This window comes from Urocitellus parryii, chromosome 12, assembly GCF_045843805.1.
Source record: "Urocitellus parryii isolate mUroPar1 chromosome 12, mUroPar1.hap1, whole genome shotgun sequence".
Classification (NCBI taxonomy): Eukaryota; Metazoa; Chordata; class Mammalia; order Rodentia; family Sciuridae; genus Urocitellus; species Urocitellus parryii.
Genome location: NC_135542.1, coordinates 10,163,346 through 10,178,519, shown reverse-complemented (window position 1 = coordinate 10,178,519; position 15,174 = coordinate 10,163,346). Strand labels below are relative to the sequence as shown.

At 62.2% G+C, this 15,174-nt stretch overlaps 1 protein-coding gene across 7 annotated transcripts; it reads left to right on the top strand.

The window, feature by feature from the left end:
- The first annotated feature begins 209 nt into the window (after window positions 1-209).
- Window positions 210-14,678, top strand: LOC113178577 (prominin-2). Of its 7 annotated transcripts, none has more exons than XR_013342282.1 (25): window positions 210-611; window positions 1,132-1,181; window positions 1,535-1,737; window positions 1,834-1,954; window positions 2,197-2,260; window positions 2,503-2,592; window positions 2,909-3,111; window positions 3,426-3,500; window positions 4,175-4,238; window positions 4,392-4,551; window positions 4,805-4,957; window positions 5,731-5,854; window positions 6,317-6,408; window positions 6,523-6,607; window positions 8,340-8,486; window positions 8,770-8,841; window positions 9,536-9,628; window positions 9,748-9,801; window positions 10,013-10,093; window positions 10,257-10,325; window positions 11,030-11,119; window positions 11,330-11,436; window positions 11,789-11,862; window positions 12,063-12,998; window positions 14,240-14,678. XR_013342282.1 is itself a non-coding variant. In XM_077791900.1 (24 exons), the coding sequence occupies exons 1-23, from the start codon at window positions 371-373 to the stop codon at window positions 11,850-11,852; spliced, it is 2,502 nt and encodes an 833-aa protein (XP_077648026.1). In that variant the 5' UTR covers window positions 210-370; the 3' UTR covers window positions 11,853-11,862; window positions 12,850-13,606. The 7 variants fall into 7 exon arrangements, 5 of the variants coding, with proteins under 5 accessions (XP_077648026.1, XP_077648025.1, XP_077648024.1 ...); XR_013342281.1 differs by lacking the exon at window positions 14,240-14,678 and adding an exon at window positions 13,613-14,232; XM_077791900.1 differs by lacking the exon at window positions 14,240-14,678 and having other exon boundaries at window positions 12,850-13,606.
- Window positions 14,679-15,174: the final 496 nt, after the last annotated feature.

Here is a 15,174-nt window from a genome sequence, read left to right as displayed (position 1 = left end):
GGTGGCTGTGTTTTACCAGATTGAAATTGGGCCACCCCAGAGAGTCCAGAGGCACCCACCTGCCGCCTGAACCTGCTCCCACGGAACCCTGGCCTAGCATCTGAGGAGGGAGGGGAACCCAGGTTTCCCTCCCACCGCCCAAGGCGTCAGGCTCAGGCCCTGCCCCCTACCCCCGGCCTCCGCCCCTGCCGTCCTACGCTCCGGGTGCCCAGGTTGCTCCGGAGCCCAAACCTGTCGGGCCGGTTTGAGAGCTGCAGGGACAGAGGGAGCAAGGCTGCCGAAGGATGCACAGCCTGCCCCGGGGTCGCCTGCACACTCCGCCGCTTGAGACGGACCTGCCTACCCCGCTGCCCGCCTGCCCGACCCCACGATGCGCGCGCTAGGCCTCCTGGCGCCCCTGCTGGGGCTGGGCCTGGGGCTGGCGCTGAGTCTTCCGCCCCGGGCGGCCACGGACTGCACCTCGCTCGGCCCCTCGGAGCGCCTGGCATTCTCCCCAGCGGCCAGGACCCGTTGGCTGGCCCCCCGAGTCAGGGCGCCGGGGCCCCTGGACCCCCTTTACGGCATGGTGCGCCGCTTCCTGTCCGTGGTGCAGCTCAACCCGTTCCCTTCGGGTGAGTGCGCTCCTCCCCTCCCCTCCCCTGGCGCACCTCTGGCCGCTGGTCCCCCGCAGCCTCCCTGTCCATGGGCACATGGAGGGGAGGGCAGGGTCCCCAGCATCCCGTCAGCTTTCTTCCTCCCAGAAGTCCTGGGGGGGGGGGTGCGGGGTACCCTAGGAAAAAGTTCCAGAACCTTCTGGTGTGACCTTGGGCCAGCCCCTTTCCCTCTCCAAGCCTGTTTCTCCTCTAACTGGAGGACCTTGAGTTAGAAGCACATGACATTAGCCTGGCACATTCTCTGAGTCTGGGGGCACCTGGGGTTGAGAGGGCCAGGGGTGGGGTGGGACCTGGAGGGGAGGGCTGCTAGGCCAGGCCCCTCCAGGTCCAGAACCTGCCTGGAGGGACTCCCCTGGGGCAGCGCTGAGGCCCAGCAGGATGGCCTCAAAGATCCCACTGGGCCTGGCAGTGGGGAGGGGTGACGCAGGGCCAGGGCAGTGGCTGTCCCCGAACTTTCAGCTTGGCTCTTTCCCCACAGAGTTGGTAAAGGCCCTGCTCAACGAGCCGTCCTCCTTGAAGGTGGATGAGGTGAGAACCGAGGCGGACCTGCTGGAGTGGGGCCTGGGGCTGAGCAGGAGGGGTCGTGTGGCAGCTCAGTCCCCTCTGCCCGGTGCTGGCCAAGGTGGGGTCTCGGTCATCCCTCCCCCTCTCCAGGGCTCCTGCAGTGGCAGGCCTGGGTTCTAGCCGCAGCTCTGCGAGACAGAACCTCCCTGAACTTCAGTTTTCTCCTCTGTAAGATGGTAGCCGGGAAGGACACCGTGTCCTCCTTGCATTGACCACCAAGAAGAGAGGCACGCCCTCCACCCTCGCTTCCCTCTGCATCGGGGGAAGCCAGGCTGGGAGAGGGGTCGGGACCGCCTGACGCGTTGCCGCCCTGCCAGGTGGTGCGGTACGAGGCGGGCTACGTGGTGTGCGCAGTGACCGCGGGCCTCTACCTCGTGGCAGTGCCCACGACCGGCCTCTGCTTCTGCTGTTGCCGCTGTCGCCGGCGCTGTGGTGGCCGCGTGAAAACTGAGCACAAGGCCATGGCCTGTGAGCGTGGCACACTCATGGCCTTCCTGCTGCTGACCACCATCATACTGCTGTGAGGAGCGGCCCTGGCTGGGCGGGAGGGAGGGCCGGCCGTGGCCCAGACCCCAGGACGCCCCGCCAACCTTTCCTCCTCGCCTTCCTCCCACAGGGCTGGTGTGGTCTGTGCTTTTGTCACCAACCAACGCACACATGAGCAGATGGGACCCAGTGTTGAAGCTGTGCCCGAGACACTGCGCAGCCTCCGGGGCCTGGTCTCCGATGTTCCCGGGGTGAGCACCAAGTCATGCCCCTGTCCCCAGGTGCCTCCTGAGCACCAGGCCCAGGCAGGACAGAGCAGAGGGGGGGCCCTGTGTTCATAGCCTGCAAAGGGGAAAAGGTGCCCTTCCTCGGCACACGTGGCCACCCCCTGCTGGGGAGTCGCTGACATGAGTAACTGCCCCGGTGCTGTCCCCAGGAGAGAAGGGGCTGCCAAGGGACAGGAAAGGTGGCTTACAGCCTTGTGTTTGTCTAGGAGCTCGAGACCGTGGCTAAGCAGTTCTCTGTGCCCCAGGAGCAAGTCTTGAAGGAGCTGGACGGTGAGAGTGGCGTCAGCTGGCCCCAGGGCCCTAATCTTGGCCTTCTCCTGGTACACCGTGTCACAGCGGGATGGCCCAGCTGGCTTCCCAGCACAGCAGGCCCCCTGCTGTGGGGTGGAGAAGCCAGCAGCACCCTGCAGAGCCAGGGCTGGGACCTGGGGAGCAGGATTGGGGTGGGGGTAGGGTCACCCTCAGCTCCTGGGGGCCAGCTCTGAGAATGCCCCATGCCCTGTGTTCCCCAGGGATTGGTGAGAGCATCGGCCCCACCATTCACAGCCAGCTCAGGAGCACCATGTACTCGGTACTGGCCTCAGTACACAGCCTGGGTCAAGGTGAGCTGGGCCAGTGTCTTGCATGGGGTGGGGCCCAGCAGATGACCACCTGGGCTGGACCACCCTCACCCGGCCCTGGATTTCCAGCTGCCTACCCCACCCGTGATGTCCCCATCCCATCATCCCAGATCCCCGTGTCCTCGGGCATCTCTGCCCACTTCCTGGTTTAACGGGCCCTGGGGCAGTTTCCACTGTGACCTGACAGGTCAATGACCACAGGTCCCTTTGGCTAGAGGGGAGGACTGTCCTTCCTCTTGCAGAGCTGCTGTGGAGGCCAGGAGCTGTGGCGTCAGCTCAGGCCAGGTGCGGGTCTCAGCCCTGCAGGTCTCCATGGACCGGCTCCGGGCCCTGAACAGCACCTTGGTGGAGCTGCAGGAGGGACAGCAGCAGCTGGTGCTGGCTCTTGAGAAGCACCGAGACCGCCTGCTCACCCTGCTGCAGCAGCCTGGGTGCAGGAAGGACTGCACAGACACCCAGGACCGGGCCCGAGCCCTGGAGCTGGCCGCTGACTTCACCCAGGTGCAGGCCAGGGGCAGAGGCTTGGCTCTCTGAAGGGACCCTCCAGCATCCTCATGGCCTGGGGTTTCCTGAGGCCCACTGCCCTGGTCCCCTCCCAGGCTGCTCCTTCCCCTCCTGAGCACTAGAGCCCAAGGCCAATGACCTTCACCTTGGCAGCGAGTCAGAGCTCTCCCCAGGACACACGTGGTGCCTTGGACTTCACGCACACTGGCTCTGGCAGCTGGGCTGAAGCAGTCCCCACTTGACACCTGAGGGCTCAGAAAGGCACCCACCCCTTCCTCCTGCTGTTCCCTAGACATCTCGCCCCTTTGCAGGTGCCCCCTGTGGACAATGTCTTGCATCGCCTGAAGGGTGTCCCCGAGGCCAACTTCTCCAACATGGTCCAGGAGGTGAGCGCCCACTTGGGCCCCCTGACTCCTCTTCCTGCCTGGGCACTCACAAACGGGGACCTCAGTTTACCTGTTTTGAAGTGGGAATCCAGTGGAACCTAAGACTTGAGGCCACACCCGTCACCTTGGGCTGGGGGCTCATGACGCCGGTCCTTGGCGGAGGCAGGCCTGGGGTGGGGTGGGCTGGGGGTCAGTGAGCGAGCCCCTGGCTGAGCTCTGCCAGGCAGGCGGGCTCTCCTGGGTGGAGACCGCCCTGGGGGAGGGTGCCGGTGAGTCAGCACCTGTGACCTAGAACCTGGAGTTGGGGAAACAGTGAGTCAGCCATACAGGTGGCTGGAGCGGGAGGTTCTGGGAAGAAGGAAGTGGGAGCTGAGGTGGAATGGCAGATGGGAGCTGAACTTCTGGAGACAGGGCTGGCAGTCCTGTGCAGGATGGACGGGACAGGAGGGGATAGCTGAGGTGACCTGTTGTCTGGGAAGGGACTGGGAGTGGAAGGACAGGGTCTCAGACTGGGCTTTGCAAGACGAAAGCAGAGACCAAGAGAACCAAGGGACTGTGACCCGAGCAGAGAGCAGCCAGGAGGGATGCCCGCCCTCTGAGGCCTGGTGGCTTGGGACCCCCAAGCTGGGACACCAGCTGGAGGGTCGGAGGCACAACCCCCCTGGTTCCTGCAGGAGAACACTACCTTCAACAGCCTCCCGTTCCTGGTGGCCATGCAGATGGAGCTGGTGATCAAAGGTGAGCCCCTGGGAGCCAGGCTCTTCCAGGGGAGAGGAGTGGGGCAGTGGTGACCAGGGCTGTCCTCCCTGGCGGGCCCTCGGTAGGTCCCAGGGGTTCTTCCCTGGCCCCTGGGTGCCCTCTGCATCCCCTGAGACCTGTGGCTTCGGGCAGATCTGAAGGAGGCGGTGGCCCAGAAGCCAGAAGGCATGGGGACACTGGCTGAAGCGTTCCCCGAATTGGAAGCAGCTCCCCGCTGGAGCCGGGCCCTGGAGGAGTTGGAAGAAAACAGCCGTCCCTACCTGCAGGAGGCGCAGAGATACGAGACCTACAGGTACCCAGGGCCCTGGGGCCACGCAGGGTGGGTGTCCGGCCTCTCTGTGGCTGGAGCCCCACCTCTAGCCCCCGCCACCCCTGACTGCCCTGCACCTCTGCCTGTTTTAAGTCAGGACCCCTGATTCGTCTCTACCCCGCTGTGTGCCGGGACCTGAGTAGCAGGGCTTCGGGAAGCGTCCACACCCGCTCCTCTACACTCTAGCCTTGGGTCCCGCACCAGCCCCTCCAGAGCTCCAACCCCTCTGTGACAGGTGGACAGTGGGCTGCGTGCTGTGCTCTGCGGTCCTGCTCGTGGTGGCCTGTAACCTGCTGGGCCTCAGCCTGGGCATCTGGGGACTGTCTGCCAGAGAGGACCCCAGCCAATCGGAAGCCAAGGACGAGGCCGGAGCCCGCTTCCTCATGGTGTAAGAAGCCCCTACTTCCTGGGAGACCCTGGGCAAACGGCCAGCCATGGGCCTCGGTGTCCTCATCTGCATCAGGGGGTGGGACCAGAGCAGGAAGGATGGACAGAAAACTTCCCCGCGCACACACACCAGGGACAACTGTGGTCCTCAGGGGGCGTGCTTCCCACTGGGTTCAGACCAGCGCCTCGGGATCCAGGCAGCAGCACCGGCACCAGAAGGCAGAGTCCTATTTCTCCACCTTCCCTACACTAGCTGTTGTCTAAGAGGGTGCTGCTGCATACAGTCGGGCAGGCTGTTCACTGCACAAGGGTGACAGCCCTTGGGAGCATGTTTCATTCTCCGAGCCTTAGAGCCTGGATGGGGCTGTGGCAGTCTCACAAAAGAGCCTACTAGTCAGTGGCACCTGGCCTCAGGTCCTTACTGCCCATTGGGGTGCTGCTCCTGCTGGCCAGCCATGCCTGGTGACCCCTTTGGAAGGCTGGGTTCTGGATCGGGCCACCTCCACAGGCACTAGGTGCCAGGCAGACCTGGCTCTCTGCACACAACAGCTGCCCCTTCTCTAGGCTGCCAGGGCCAGCAGGACCCCAACAACAAGGTGGGGTGAAGTGGGACCAGGAGGGACCTCCCAGGAGGCCCAGTCCCCCATCCCACTCCCCACCAGGCTCTGCCCTGCAGTCCACTCAGACCATGCTGGCCCTGGGGTGTGGCTGGGGACGGAGGGCTGGCCTGGGCAGCCGCCCTGCCCCCCTCAGCCTGCCTCTCGCCCTCCCCAGGGGGGTGGGCTTCAGCTTCGTCTTCGCCGCGCCCCTCATCCTCCTGGTCTTCCTCACCTTCCTGGTGGGCGGCAACGTGCAGACCCTGGTGTGCCGCAGCTGGGAGAGCGGGGAGCTCTACCAGGTGGGCCTGCCACCGCTCCGGGGACCCAGAGCCGGCGGAGGGAGGCGTGGGCAGAGAAGAAGGGGCAAGAGGGAGAGAGGGGGGCAGAGTGGGCACAGAGACAGGAAGGCCCAGGGGACAGGACAGGGGAGAACCCGTGCGCCTCCAGACAAGGACCTCGTGGTTCCACTCACACCTGGCCCCTCCCTCCTCCCACCCTGAGCCCGGGGCCTGGGGCCCTGGGTGCGTTCTGGTGGTGAGCTGGGGGCTGGCCTGGGCTCTCTCCGAGGGTCAGGCTGACCCACCACCCTCCCAGAGAGTCATGGGAATCGCCCCAGCCAGGAGGGGCCCGGGGCTCATTCAGGTTACAGGCAAGCTCTGGGTCTGGAGATGCTTCCCCCGGCCTGCTCTGCCAGGGTGGGCTCAGGGGAGCGGGCAGCCTGGCCACCACGCTCACCCCCGTCTCTCCCTGTCCATGCCCAGTTTGCAGACACCCCGGGGAACCTGCCCCCGTCCCTGAACCTGTCCCACCTTCTCGGCATGAGGAAGAATGTCAGCGTCCTCCTGACCTATCAGTGAGTGGGAGCCTGGGCTGGGGGCAGGGGGGCCTGCGGGGAGGGCAGAGTGGCTGTCCCCTTAGGGTGATGCGGGCCACCAGCCCCCTTCCTCTGTGTTCACCCTCCCCCCAGGCAGTGCAGGGAAGGGGCTGCCCTCTGGAAGGTCCTGCAGCTGGATGACTCCTACAACCTCGAGAAGCACCTGGATCTCAGCCAGGTAGGAGAACATTCCAGAAGGCTGTGAGGACCTCTCCTGCAGATACTCCTCCTCAGGTCCTGCTTCTGTGGAGGCGCCGATTCTGGGAACCCAGGGAGTCTGGTTGAGGTGCTCGGGGCCTGGCCCAGGACTAGAGCCGGGCCCCTGCCCAGCACCCAAGGCCAGCCTGACCCCCAGGACTCTCCCTGTGCCTCCTGGAACTTGGGGCATTCGCCTGCCAGAGGTCACACAGGAAGTTGGTGGAGATGCTGGCCCATGCTGGCCAGGGGCAGCTCTAGAACAAACCAAGATGCCACCTCACAAGAGAGGGACGGACTTTGAGAACATGGCTCTAAATGTGTGGAGGCTGTGAACCTCCCCTCCTGCCTCCCTGGTGCCTAGTTGAGGTGGGAGGTGGAGCCATTTCTGAGCGTGTCCTAGGAAACCCACACCCCTCCCTGGCCTGCCCCCGCTGCCCTGGGAAGCAGCAGGCTGACTTCTGATTCTGCTTCCTCCTGAGTTCGCCCCCAACTCCTCTCAGGTCCACCCCGGTTCTTGGTCCACGGGGCCCAGTCCCAACTCCAAGCCTTAAGCTGTGTGACCTGGGACAGCTGGCGTCAGACCTCAGCTCACTCCTGTCCGCTTCTTGACCCAGAAAGGAGGTCCACTGAGCTGGCGTACCCTAGGGAGAGGCCAGGGACACTGCCCCAGGGTGAAGGCTGCTGGCTGGGGGTCCCGGCTCCAGGGAGAGAGGTCTCAGGCCTGGTCCTGGGAAGGGAAAGGGTCCAGCTCAGGGAAGAGTCTGGACAGATAGAACTTAAGGTCCTCAGAGTCCATCCGGCAACTGACCCGGGGGACCTTAGAAATTTCATCCTCAAGTCAGAAAGCCACAGCTGATTATGCAGGGATCAGTGAGGCAGGCGAGCCTTCTGGGGCCCGCTGCATTGACCCCCCCATACTGAGACCCCCTCCTAGGAGGCGAGGGCTTTTCCGTCACAGTGGTGGTGCGGGGAAGCAGCCTGGGGGAATAGTGAGCGGAGATGGGCTGCATTTTCTAATTTGCTGTGCATCGTCCAGGAGATGAACCCCCTGTCTGGTTTCAGTTTCTCTCTGGTAAACTCTGAGACTGAACTTTCATGAGCCCTAAATCTCTTGCCGTGATGGTAGGACAATGCCAAGGATCTTTCCTGGAAATGCAATTGTCTCCCTCCCTCCCTCCCTTCCTCCCTCCCTCCCTCCCTCCCTCCCTCCCTTCCTTCCTTCCTCCCTCCCTCCCTCCCTCCCTCCCTCCCTCCCTTCCTTCCTTCCTTCCTTCCTTCCTGTAGTCCACAAACTTGGGCCTCAGCCACTACGTGGGAGTCTTCGCTCTAATGCCTGGGGCTGGTGTCTAGAATAGGTAGACGAGGTCCCACGGTCACGGGGGCTGATGGCAGTTGACAAGTAGACAAATGAAAAAAAGATGATCTCAGAACCTGGGGCCCTGGAAAGACCTCAACTCTGCGGATGTGAAAAAGAGGGGCCAGAGGACAGGGAGGCCCGTGCTGGCAGCCTGGTGGCCAGTAGATGCAGCGCAGAGGCCGGGTCCTGGAGGGTGTGCAAGGAGGCTGGCAGGGGGTGGGGTGCGTCTGGGTGGTCCTGCCTACCCAGCACGGAGGTCCTGAGGGCTGGTGACCGCTGACCACCGGCCTGGGGAGCGTCTGGGACCCTGGCTTGCCACCTGGGCGTGCTCCCCATCCTCCCCCTCCTCCCCCAGTACACCCACAACCTGCAGCAGAACTTGCAGAACTTCAAACCGAATGTGCAGAATCTGGAGCTGTTGAGCCCCGAGGCCCACCGGGACCTGGAGGCGCTGCAGAGCAGTGGGCTGGAGAAAGTCAACTACCAGGCCTTCCGCGTGCAGGTGGACATGGCCCCTCAGGTCCCCGCAGGGTGGAGGGGCCTCAGAGAGGCTCTCACCTCCCAACCCTCCCAGCCGCTCCGAGGTCCTCCCTGCTGGGAGCCGCCACGCCCTGGGCCCACCCCCAGCGCTGTTCCTGGTGCTGGGCCCCCTGCAGCCCGCGCTGGGCAGCTCCGCCTGGGCTCCACCAGAGGGCGCCTCCTTTTGTGGTTGTCTTGGGAAATGTCTGAAACGTGGCCAGGGGCCTCAGCACTCACCCCTGGTGGCCTCTCCCGTCTGCCCTCAGATCCAGAGCCCTGTGGTGAAGACTGACCTGGAGCAGCTGGCCCAGGAGCTGCAGGGGCTGGCCCAGGCCCAGGTGAGAAGCCGGCAGAGGAGGCCTGGGGGTGCGGGAGGCCAGGATGCTTGCATGGGAGAGGGGATGAGGGCAGAGGCAGGGGACCGAGGGTCCCCTCACCAGTGACAGCTGAGGCTCTTCGTCCCCAAACTGGGCTGCAGGCTTTGCACCATCTGTTCCAACTCAAGCTCCGCCACCAATGGGCTGTGTGGCCTGGGATGAGTCGTTCAGCCTCTCTGAGCCTCAGTCTCTTTATCCATAAAAAGGACTGACGTCACCTCAGATCAGATGAGGTAACTGGCCTGATATCGTGTGTCTCCTATGCACACGCCCGTCATGGACATGCAGGGACAGGGGTCGCGGGGACCCCAGGACAGCCCTCCAGGGGAAGGAATGGCATTTTGTAATCACAGATATTTAGAGTTTGGGACGTTCTCTCTGACATCTCTGAGACCCTGCAGCCACCTAGCTTGGTGGGCAGGCAAGGAGCGTCCCTTAGTGTCTGCAGATGCTACCGTAGCTGATAAGGGTCCCGTGGCTGACTAGGGGCAGACCTAAAACTCGGGCACAGGTCTCCCTGGAGCTGAGAAGTCTCCTCTGCTGCCTCTGATCCTAGCCTCCCACCTCCCCTCCGTGGAGAGTCTGGGTCAAGGATTCTTAGGCAGAGCCTGTCTCGCGGGGCGTGGGGGACATTCTGGTCTCTGTCCACTCTCAGGGCAATTCTTCGTTGGGGCAGCAGCTGAGAATGGAGGCCCATGGGCTTAGAGATCTCTATCAGGAGAAGGTTGTCCCCCGGCAGAACCTGGTGGTGAGTCCTGAGGCCCAGGCGCCTGCGGCCTGCCGGGGAGAGGGCAGCGAGGAGCAGGAGGCCCGGGGGCCACATGCACCCCTCGCACCCTCCCCCACCAGCATGGTCTCTCCCCACAGGCACAGCTCAACCTCAGCGTCAGGGCCCTGGAATCCGCTGCCCCTCGTCTTCAGGTGGCCGCAGGGGGTGGGCATGGGCTGCAGACGGAGGGAGGGCCACGGTGAGGTGGGAAGGAGGAGGGGTGGGGGGCCTTGGGGACCACCACTCAGTCTCAGGGCCCTCGGCGCTGACCCCACCCTGCTCAGGTGAGCGGTGACTGTGGGGAGTGGCTGGCTGCTGTCCTGCTCCCTGAGGGGGACAGAGCCGAGGCTCCTCTCCCTCCAGCTGCAGACTGCGGGCGTCCTGAGCCACGTCGCTGACCTCGAGAGGGAGCTGCCTGCCAGGGCCGCCCGCATCCTGATGAACGTGAGTGGGGCTGGGGACCGGGCTCCACCCCAGCCTCTCCTTGAACCCTGACCCTCACGGTGGCTCCCAGGGAGGCCCATCCTACCCTGAGGGTGTCAGGCCTGGGGTAGGGGCCTCCTGGCCTCCTGGCCTCCTGCCAGCCTGGGCCTCCTCTTTCTTGCAGGAGAGTGCCTGCTTCCTGAGCCGGGAGTTGAGCTACTTCTCGCAGTACTTGGCCTGGGTGAGAGAGGAGGTGCGTGGGGGCTTGGACCTTGCCTGGCCTCAGAGCAGCTGAGGGTCACCCACGCCCAGGGGAGCAGCTGGTCACCCTGTCCTTTGGAGGTGCCTCAGGCTTTCAGGGTTGAACCCAAACTCCCAAACCTGGCATCGGCACCCCTGGTTTTGCTGGCTGATCTCTGCCCGCCCACCTCTGCCCAGCGCCAGTGTGAGCTGGGAGGGCCCTGGCCGTCTAGAACGTGCCGTCCACGCCGTGCCCCTGCCCTTCCGTGGTCACAGCCCACCTCCTCTTCCAGGCGCCCGCTGGCCAAACCTCTGAGAGCTGTCCTGGCTCTGCACTGGCCACAGGGGGCTGGCCTGGCCTGAGTGTGTCTGTGCACATGCGTGTGTGTACAAGCACATAAGGCCACGTGGGCAAGCACGTGCACATGTATGTGTTGCTGTCCAGTGAGGGCCACTCAGAGCTCAGTGCTGGGCACAGGGTGGGTCTAGCTCGGGCCGAGCCACCAAGGGCAGGAGCTGAGCAGGAGCAGGAGCGTCTCCATCTCTGGGCCTGCACCCTGTGCCTGCCCAGGGCCGCTGCCCGCATCTGTGTACGGTGTGCAGGGCTCCAGCCATGTCCCTGGACCTCTGTGTGTCCCTGTCCACCTCTTGCTGAATGTGAGGTGCACACCTGAGGGGCAGGGGTCTCCCCATGTGCCCACCTCCTTTCCATCACAGGTGACTCAGCGCATCGCCACCTGCCAGCCCCTCTCCGCAGCCCTGGACAATGGCCGTGTGATCCTGTGTGACATGGTGGCCGACCCCTGGGTGAGTGCCCCGGCTCATCAGGGCCCGTGGACATGGAGGCCCATGGATGGGCAGTGTGAGCAGGCCATGCGGCGCCCCCAGCCCGGGGCCTGCTCCCAGCCCTCCCAGCGCTGGTCACAGCTGTCCCTGTCCCTCGCTGGGCCAGTGCGGAGGCTGCAGAGCAGCAGGGAAGGCCGCCCGGCCAGCTGACTGACCTCACACCCCTTCCAGAACGCCTTCTGGTTCTGCCTGGCCTGGTGCACCTTCTTCCTCATCCCCAGTGTCGTCTTTGCTGTGAAGACCTCCAAATACTTCCGTCCTATCCGGAAACGCCTCAGGTGAGGGGCTGCCAGGATCTCAGGGGACAGGGGGGCCACTGGAGGCCCAGGAAGGAGTCTTTATAGACACTGGACCTCATCCCCTGCCCTACCTACTCCTGAAACCTGGCAGAGAAGAATCATAGTCTAGGCCTGAAGAGACACATGCACTAAGGAGTTCCATGGCCTGGAAGTCCTCCCCTATGTCTGCCCCACATCCTTCTTACTGTAACACATCCACCGAAGCATAGCATCTTAAAACTCTTCCTCTCTCCTGGAGGGCCTCAGAGGCAGGAACATCAGGACTTGGGTTTGTCCCTGTGTGGGAGCTGGGGTTCTGTTCTGGGGACACTTTTCTTTTGCTGTGCCGCAGCTCTACCAGCTCTGAGGAGACTCAGCTCTTCCACATCCCCCGGGTCACCTCCCTGAAGCTGTAGGATGCAGCAGGTAAGAGCTGCTCCACCCCTCAGTTCCTCCATGCTGGGGGCTCAGGGTGGGGAGCAGAGGGGCTGGGACCAGGGGTCTCCAAGAGGGCAGGGAGGCTTGGGGACCTGGTGGCGTCTGGGCCCGGCTGTGGCCATTCGGCAGCGGATCTGACAGGCGGGAGCCCTGGTCCCCGCCCCCCAGCACTCTTTCCTTCCTAACAGGGCAAGGTGCCCCCTGGGACTGCCTGTCCCCACTTTGATTCAGCCTGGACTAGAGGACTTCTGTAGCTCTTGCCCTAGAGCCCAACCTGGCCCCAGATCTGGGCTGTCTCCCAATTCCACCTTCCCTGGCCCCATCCTACCTGTTCCCCTTCCACCCTTCTCTGCTCATAACCCCCTTCATTCACCTCCCAAATCATACAGCGCCTGCAGGTTCCTCCAGGTGTCTCGCCCTTATCCTCCTTGCTGCAATACATCAGCACCAAGAAGCACCTGTTCTTCACCTACTGGAACCCCGTCCCCAGCCCCTTGGGTGGGACAGAAGCCCTGCCCAGCCCTGCCCTGTCCCCACCTGGGGCCCCCTCTGTTCCTCTCCAAGCTCCTGCCTCTTGCCCTCACCTCCCATCAGCCCAGATTCCCTCCTGCTCCCTCCCCAGCCCTCTCCTTCCTCCTCCAGGGAAGTCCTTCTCTCCCTTTGTCCCCTCTTTATCTTGTCCCCACTATTATCTTGCTGGCCCCAGGGACTCCTCTACTCAACCAAACTAATCAGGCCACCACGACCCAGGTCTGGGCTTGGGCTCTGCCTGGTGGCCCCTGAGCCCTCCACTGCCCTGGGCCCCAGCCTGGACTTAAGGGACCTCCGTGGGGTGAGTGGCCTCTACGGCCCGAGCCTCTGCCTGCACCGGGTTAGGAGTCCTTGTGTCAGCCCCACCCCTCCCTGCGTCCCCTCCCTGCGTCCCCTCCCTGCGTCCCCTCCCTGCTTCTCAGGAGGCAGCGTCTTCCCCAGCAGCTTTCCCAGGAGGGCCCCTGTGTACATGGCTGAGGCCATCCCAGCCCGTGCCCGTCATCACCGCCAAGCTGAACCGAGTTCCACAAGGGAGAGAAGAGATGGCAGCTCTCCGTTCCCTGGAAGCCTCGGCTTGGGGTCCCAGAAGCCAGGTCTCTCAGGCTGGGTCCCTGAACCCAGCTGGGGTTTAATGAGGGTTGTGGAGACAAGAGTGCCGAGGCCTCTTCTGGCTTCAGGCATCCAGGGGTGATTCCAGCCACCAGCAGGGGAGCAGCACCCATCTGGGGGCCTGCCCAGGAGCAGCCAGACCTGGCCCCCAGCCTGGCTCTGGTGCTGGCTGGCTGGGCACCAGGAACATGCACTGCAGGTCCCTCACCTCGGTGTCTCCTTTCATAGCATGGAGGCACCCTAGCCCCGTGGAGGGTCGTGACAATTAAACGTGATCTGTGGAATGCCCTTGGCCGAGGGCTGCTGTTTTCCATCACGACTTAGCTGGACCAAAGGCAGAGCCAGGGTCTGGGTGGGCACAAGGGAAAGGGGAGATGGGTCCGTGTTCGAAGGCCAAAGCCCATGACAGCGGTGGTCTCCTGAATTTCAGGATGTGTCTGTGTTTAATTGCGTCTTACAAACCAGCAACAGATTTTCCACTGGGAGTCAGGGTGGTGCCTATGTGACATCTCCAACAAGCATCCTCACATTCAGCACAGTCGCTCTTCTTGGCTTTCCCCAGAGGGTTTTATTTGTTTGTTTTGATGTTTGCTCGCAGGCCGGCTTGTGCAGAGGAAGTGGCACCCTGCCTATTAAACATGCCATGGGTGCCATGGCACACACCTGTACTCCCAGCAACTCAAGAGGCTGAGGAAGGAGGGTCACAGGTTCAAGGCCAGCCTCAACAACTTAGGGAGACCCTAAGCAATTTATCAAGACTCTGTCTCCAAATAAAAATAGAAAAGGTCTGGGGATGTAGCTCAGTGGTAGAGCTCTCCAGTACCATAAAAAAAAAAAAAATGAAGTAGAAATAATGTAAAAGTCATGTCTAGTTCTCTATTATAATTGCCTCTTGTCATCAATATATTTAAGCATAGTTTTGCCTTTTTGTTTTGTTTGTGGTGAGAGGGATTGAGCACAGGGCCTCGTGCGTGCTAGGCAAGCTCTCTACCGCTGAGCTCCATCCCAGCAGCAGAGTTATTTAAAGTTGAGTAATTCCTTTGTAGGGAGACCCATGGGTCTGTTTCTAGTGGCTGTTTTTCCCCTGGGTTTTGTTCGATTTCTCGTATCCCTCTTTGGGGACTTGGTGGATTTTGACTGACTTGGGTACTCACTGTATCTGAAACCAGTAGGAGGCCTAGGATGAAGTTCTCTTCCTCCAAGAAACCTATGTTTACATCTGCAGGTGTCTGGGGACCTGGCAAACCAGGTCGCTTGAGTCCACTTGCGGGAAAGAGATGATTTTTCCGTCCCTAGGCGGAATTCTTCATTTCCACTTGACTCATTCCTAGCCTGAGGGTCTCTGGGGTCCCAGCCCAGAGTACAACAGACGTGCCGGGCACACTCTTCTCGTGGGCCTGGTCTGTCGCCCCAGAAGTTGTTCAAAACTCTGCACCTTTGCGGTATCTTCTGGAATCAGCAGACCCTCTAGGGAGAAAGCAGCCGCGGTGCTGGGCGCCGGTCTCTGGATGTCCTCCTTTCCCAGGTCTTGGCACTGTGATCCGTGGCTGTCTGGTTAGCTTCCTGGTGCCCTCAATCACCCTTAAATAGACCTACATAAGTATACATTGTAAATATTAAATGTATACATTATGTATATTAAATAAATCAGTAGGTTAAAAAGCTGCTGGCTGCTGTGCAGGTGCTTCTGTGTGTGTGCACGGGGGTGTGTACATGTATACGTGCAGCCACATGTCTACATGCAGTCATCTGAGCAACTTTTAAAGTTGTCCTCGGCTGGGAATTTGGAACAAATCACCTTTCCACCATGATCAGAAGTCATGGTCCTAAAAGTCGATTTTGATATTCCTCCTGAGAACTGGCCAGTGGCCGCCTCACTTCAAATCTAGTATCCAGAAGTCCAGCCCAGCCCCGCCGAATGCTGGTTTTGCACCGGAGCTTGTTCAGAGAGCACCAGTCGTTCAGGGCTGGGGATGGCACTCAGCAGTTGACAAAGAGGTGGAAATGATGTGGGAAGGCTGCCTCATGACCTGGTTTTAGAATGTTGGGATTCTGCCAGGCAAATTCTGCTTCACAGGTGAAACAAAGTCCCCATGATCACAGTCTGGTCTGTCATTCCAACAGGAGCAGATGTCAGGGGTCCTGAAGGGGGCGGTTGAC

Coding starts and splice junctions, on each gene's coding strand:
- LOC113178577 (XM_077791900.1), top strand. CDS start 371: ATGCGCGCGCTAGGCCTCCTGGCGCCCCTGCTGGGGCTGGGCCTGGGG. Junction 6,608..8,339: donor AGCACCTGGATCTCAGCCAG/GTAGGAGAACAT, acceptor CTCCTCCCCCAG/TACACCCACAACCTGCAGCA. Junction 10,094..10,256: donor CCGCCCGCATCCTGATGAAC/GTGAGTGGGGCT, acceptor TCTTTCTTGCAG/GAGAGTGCCTGCTTCCTGAG.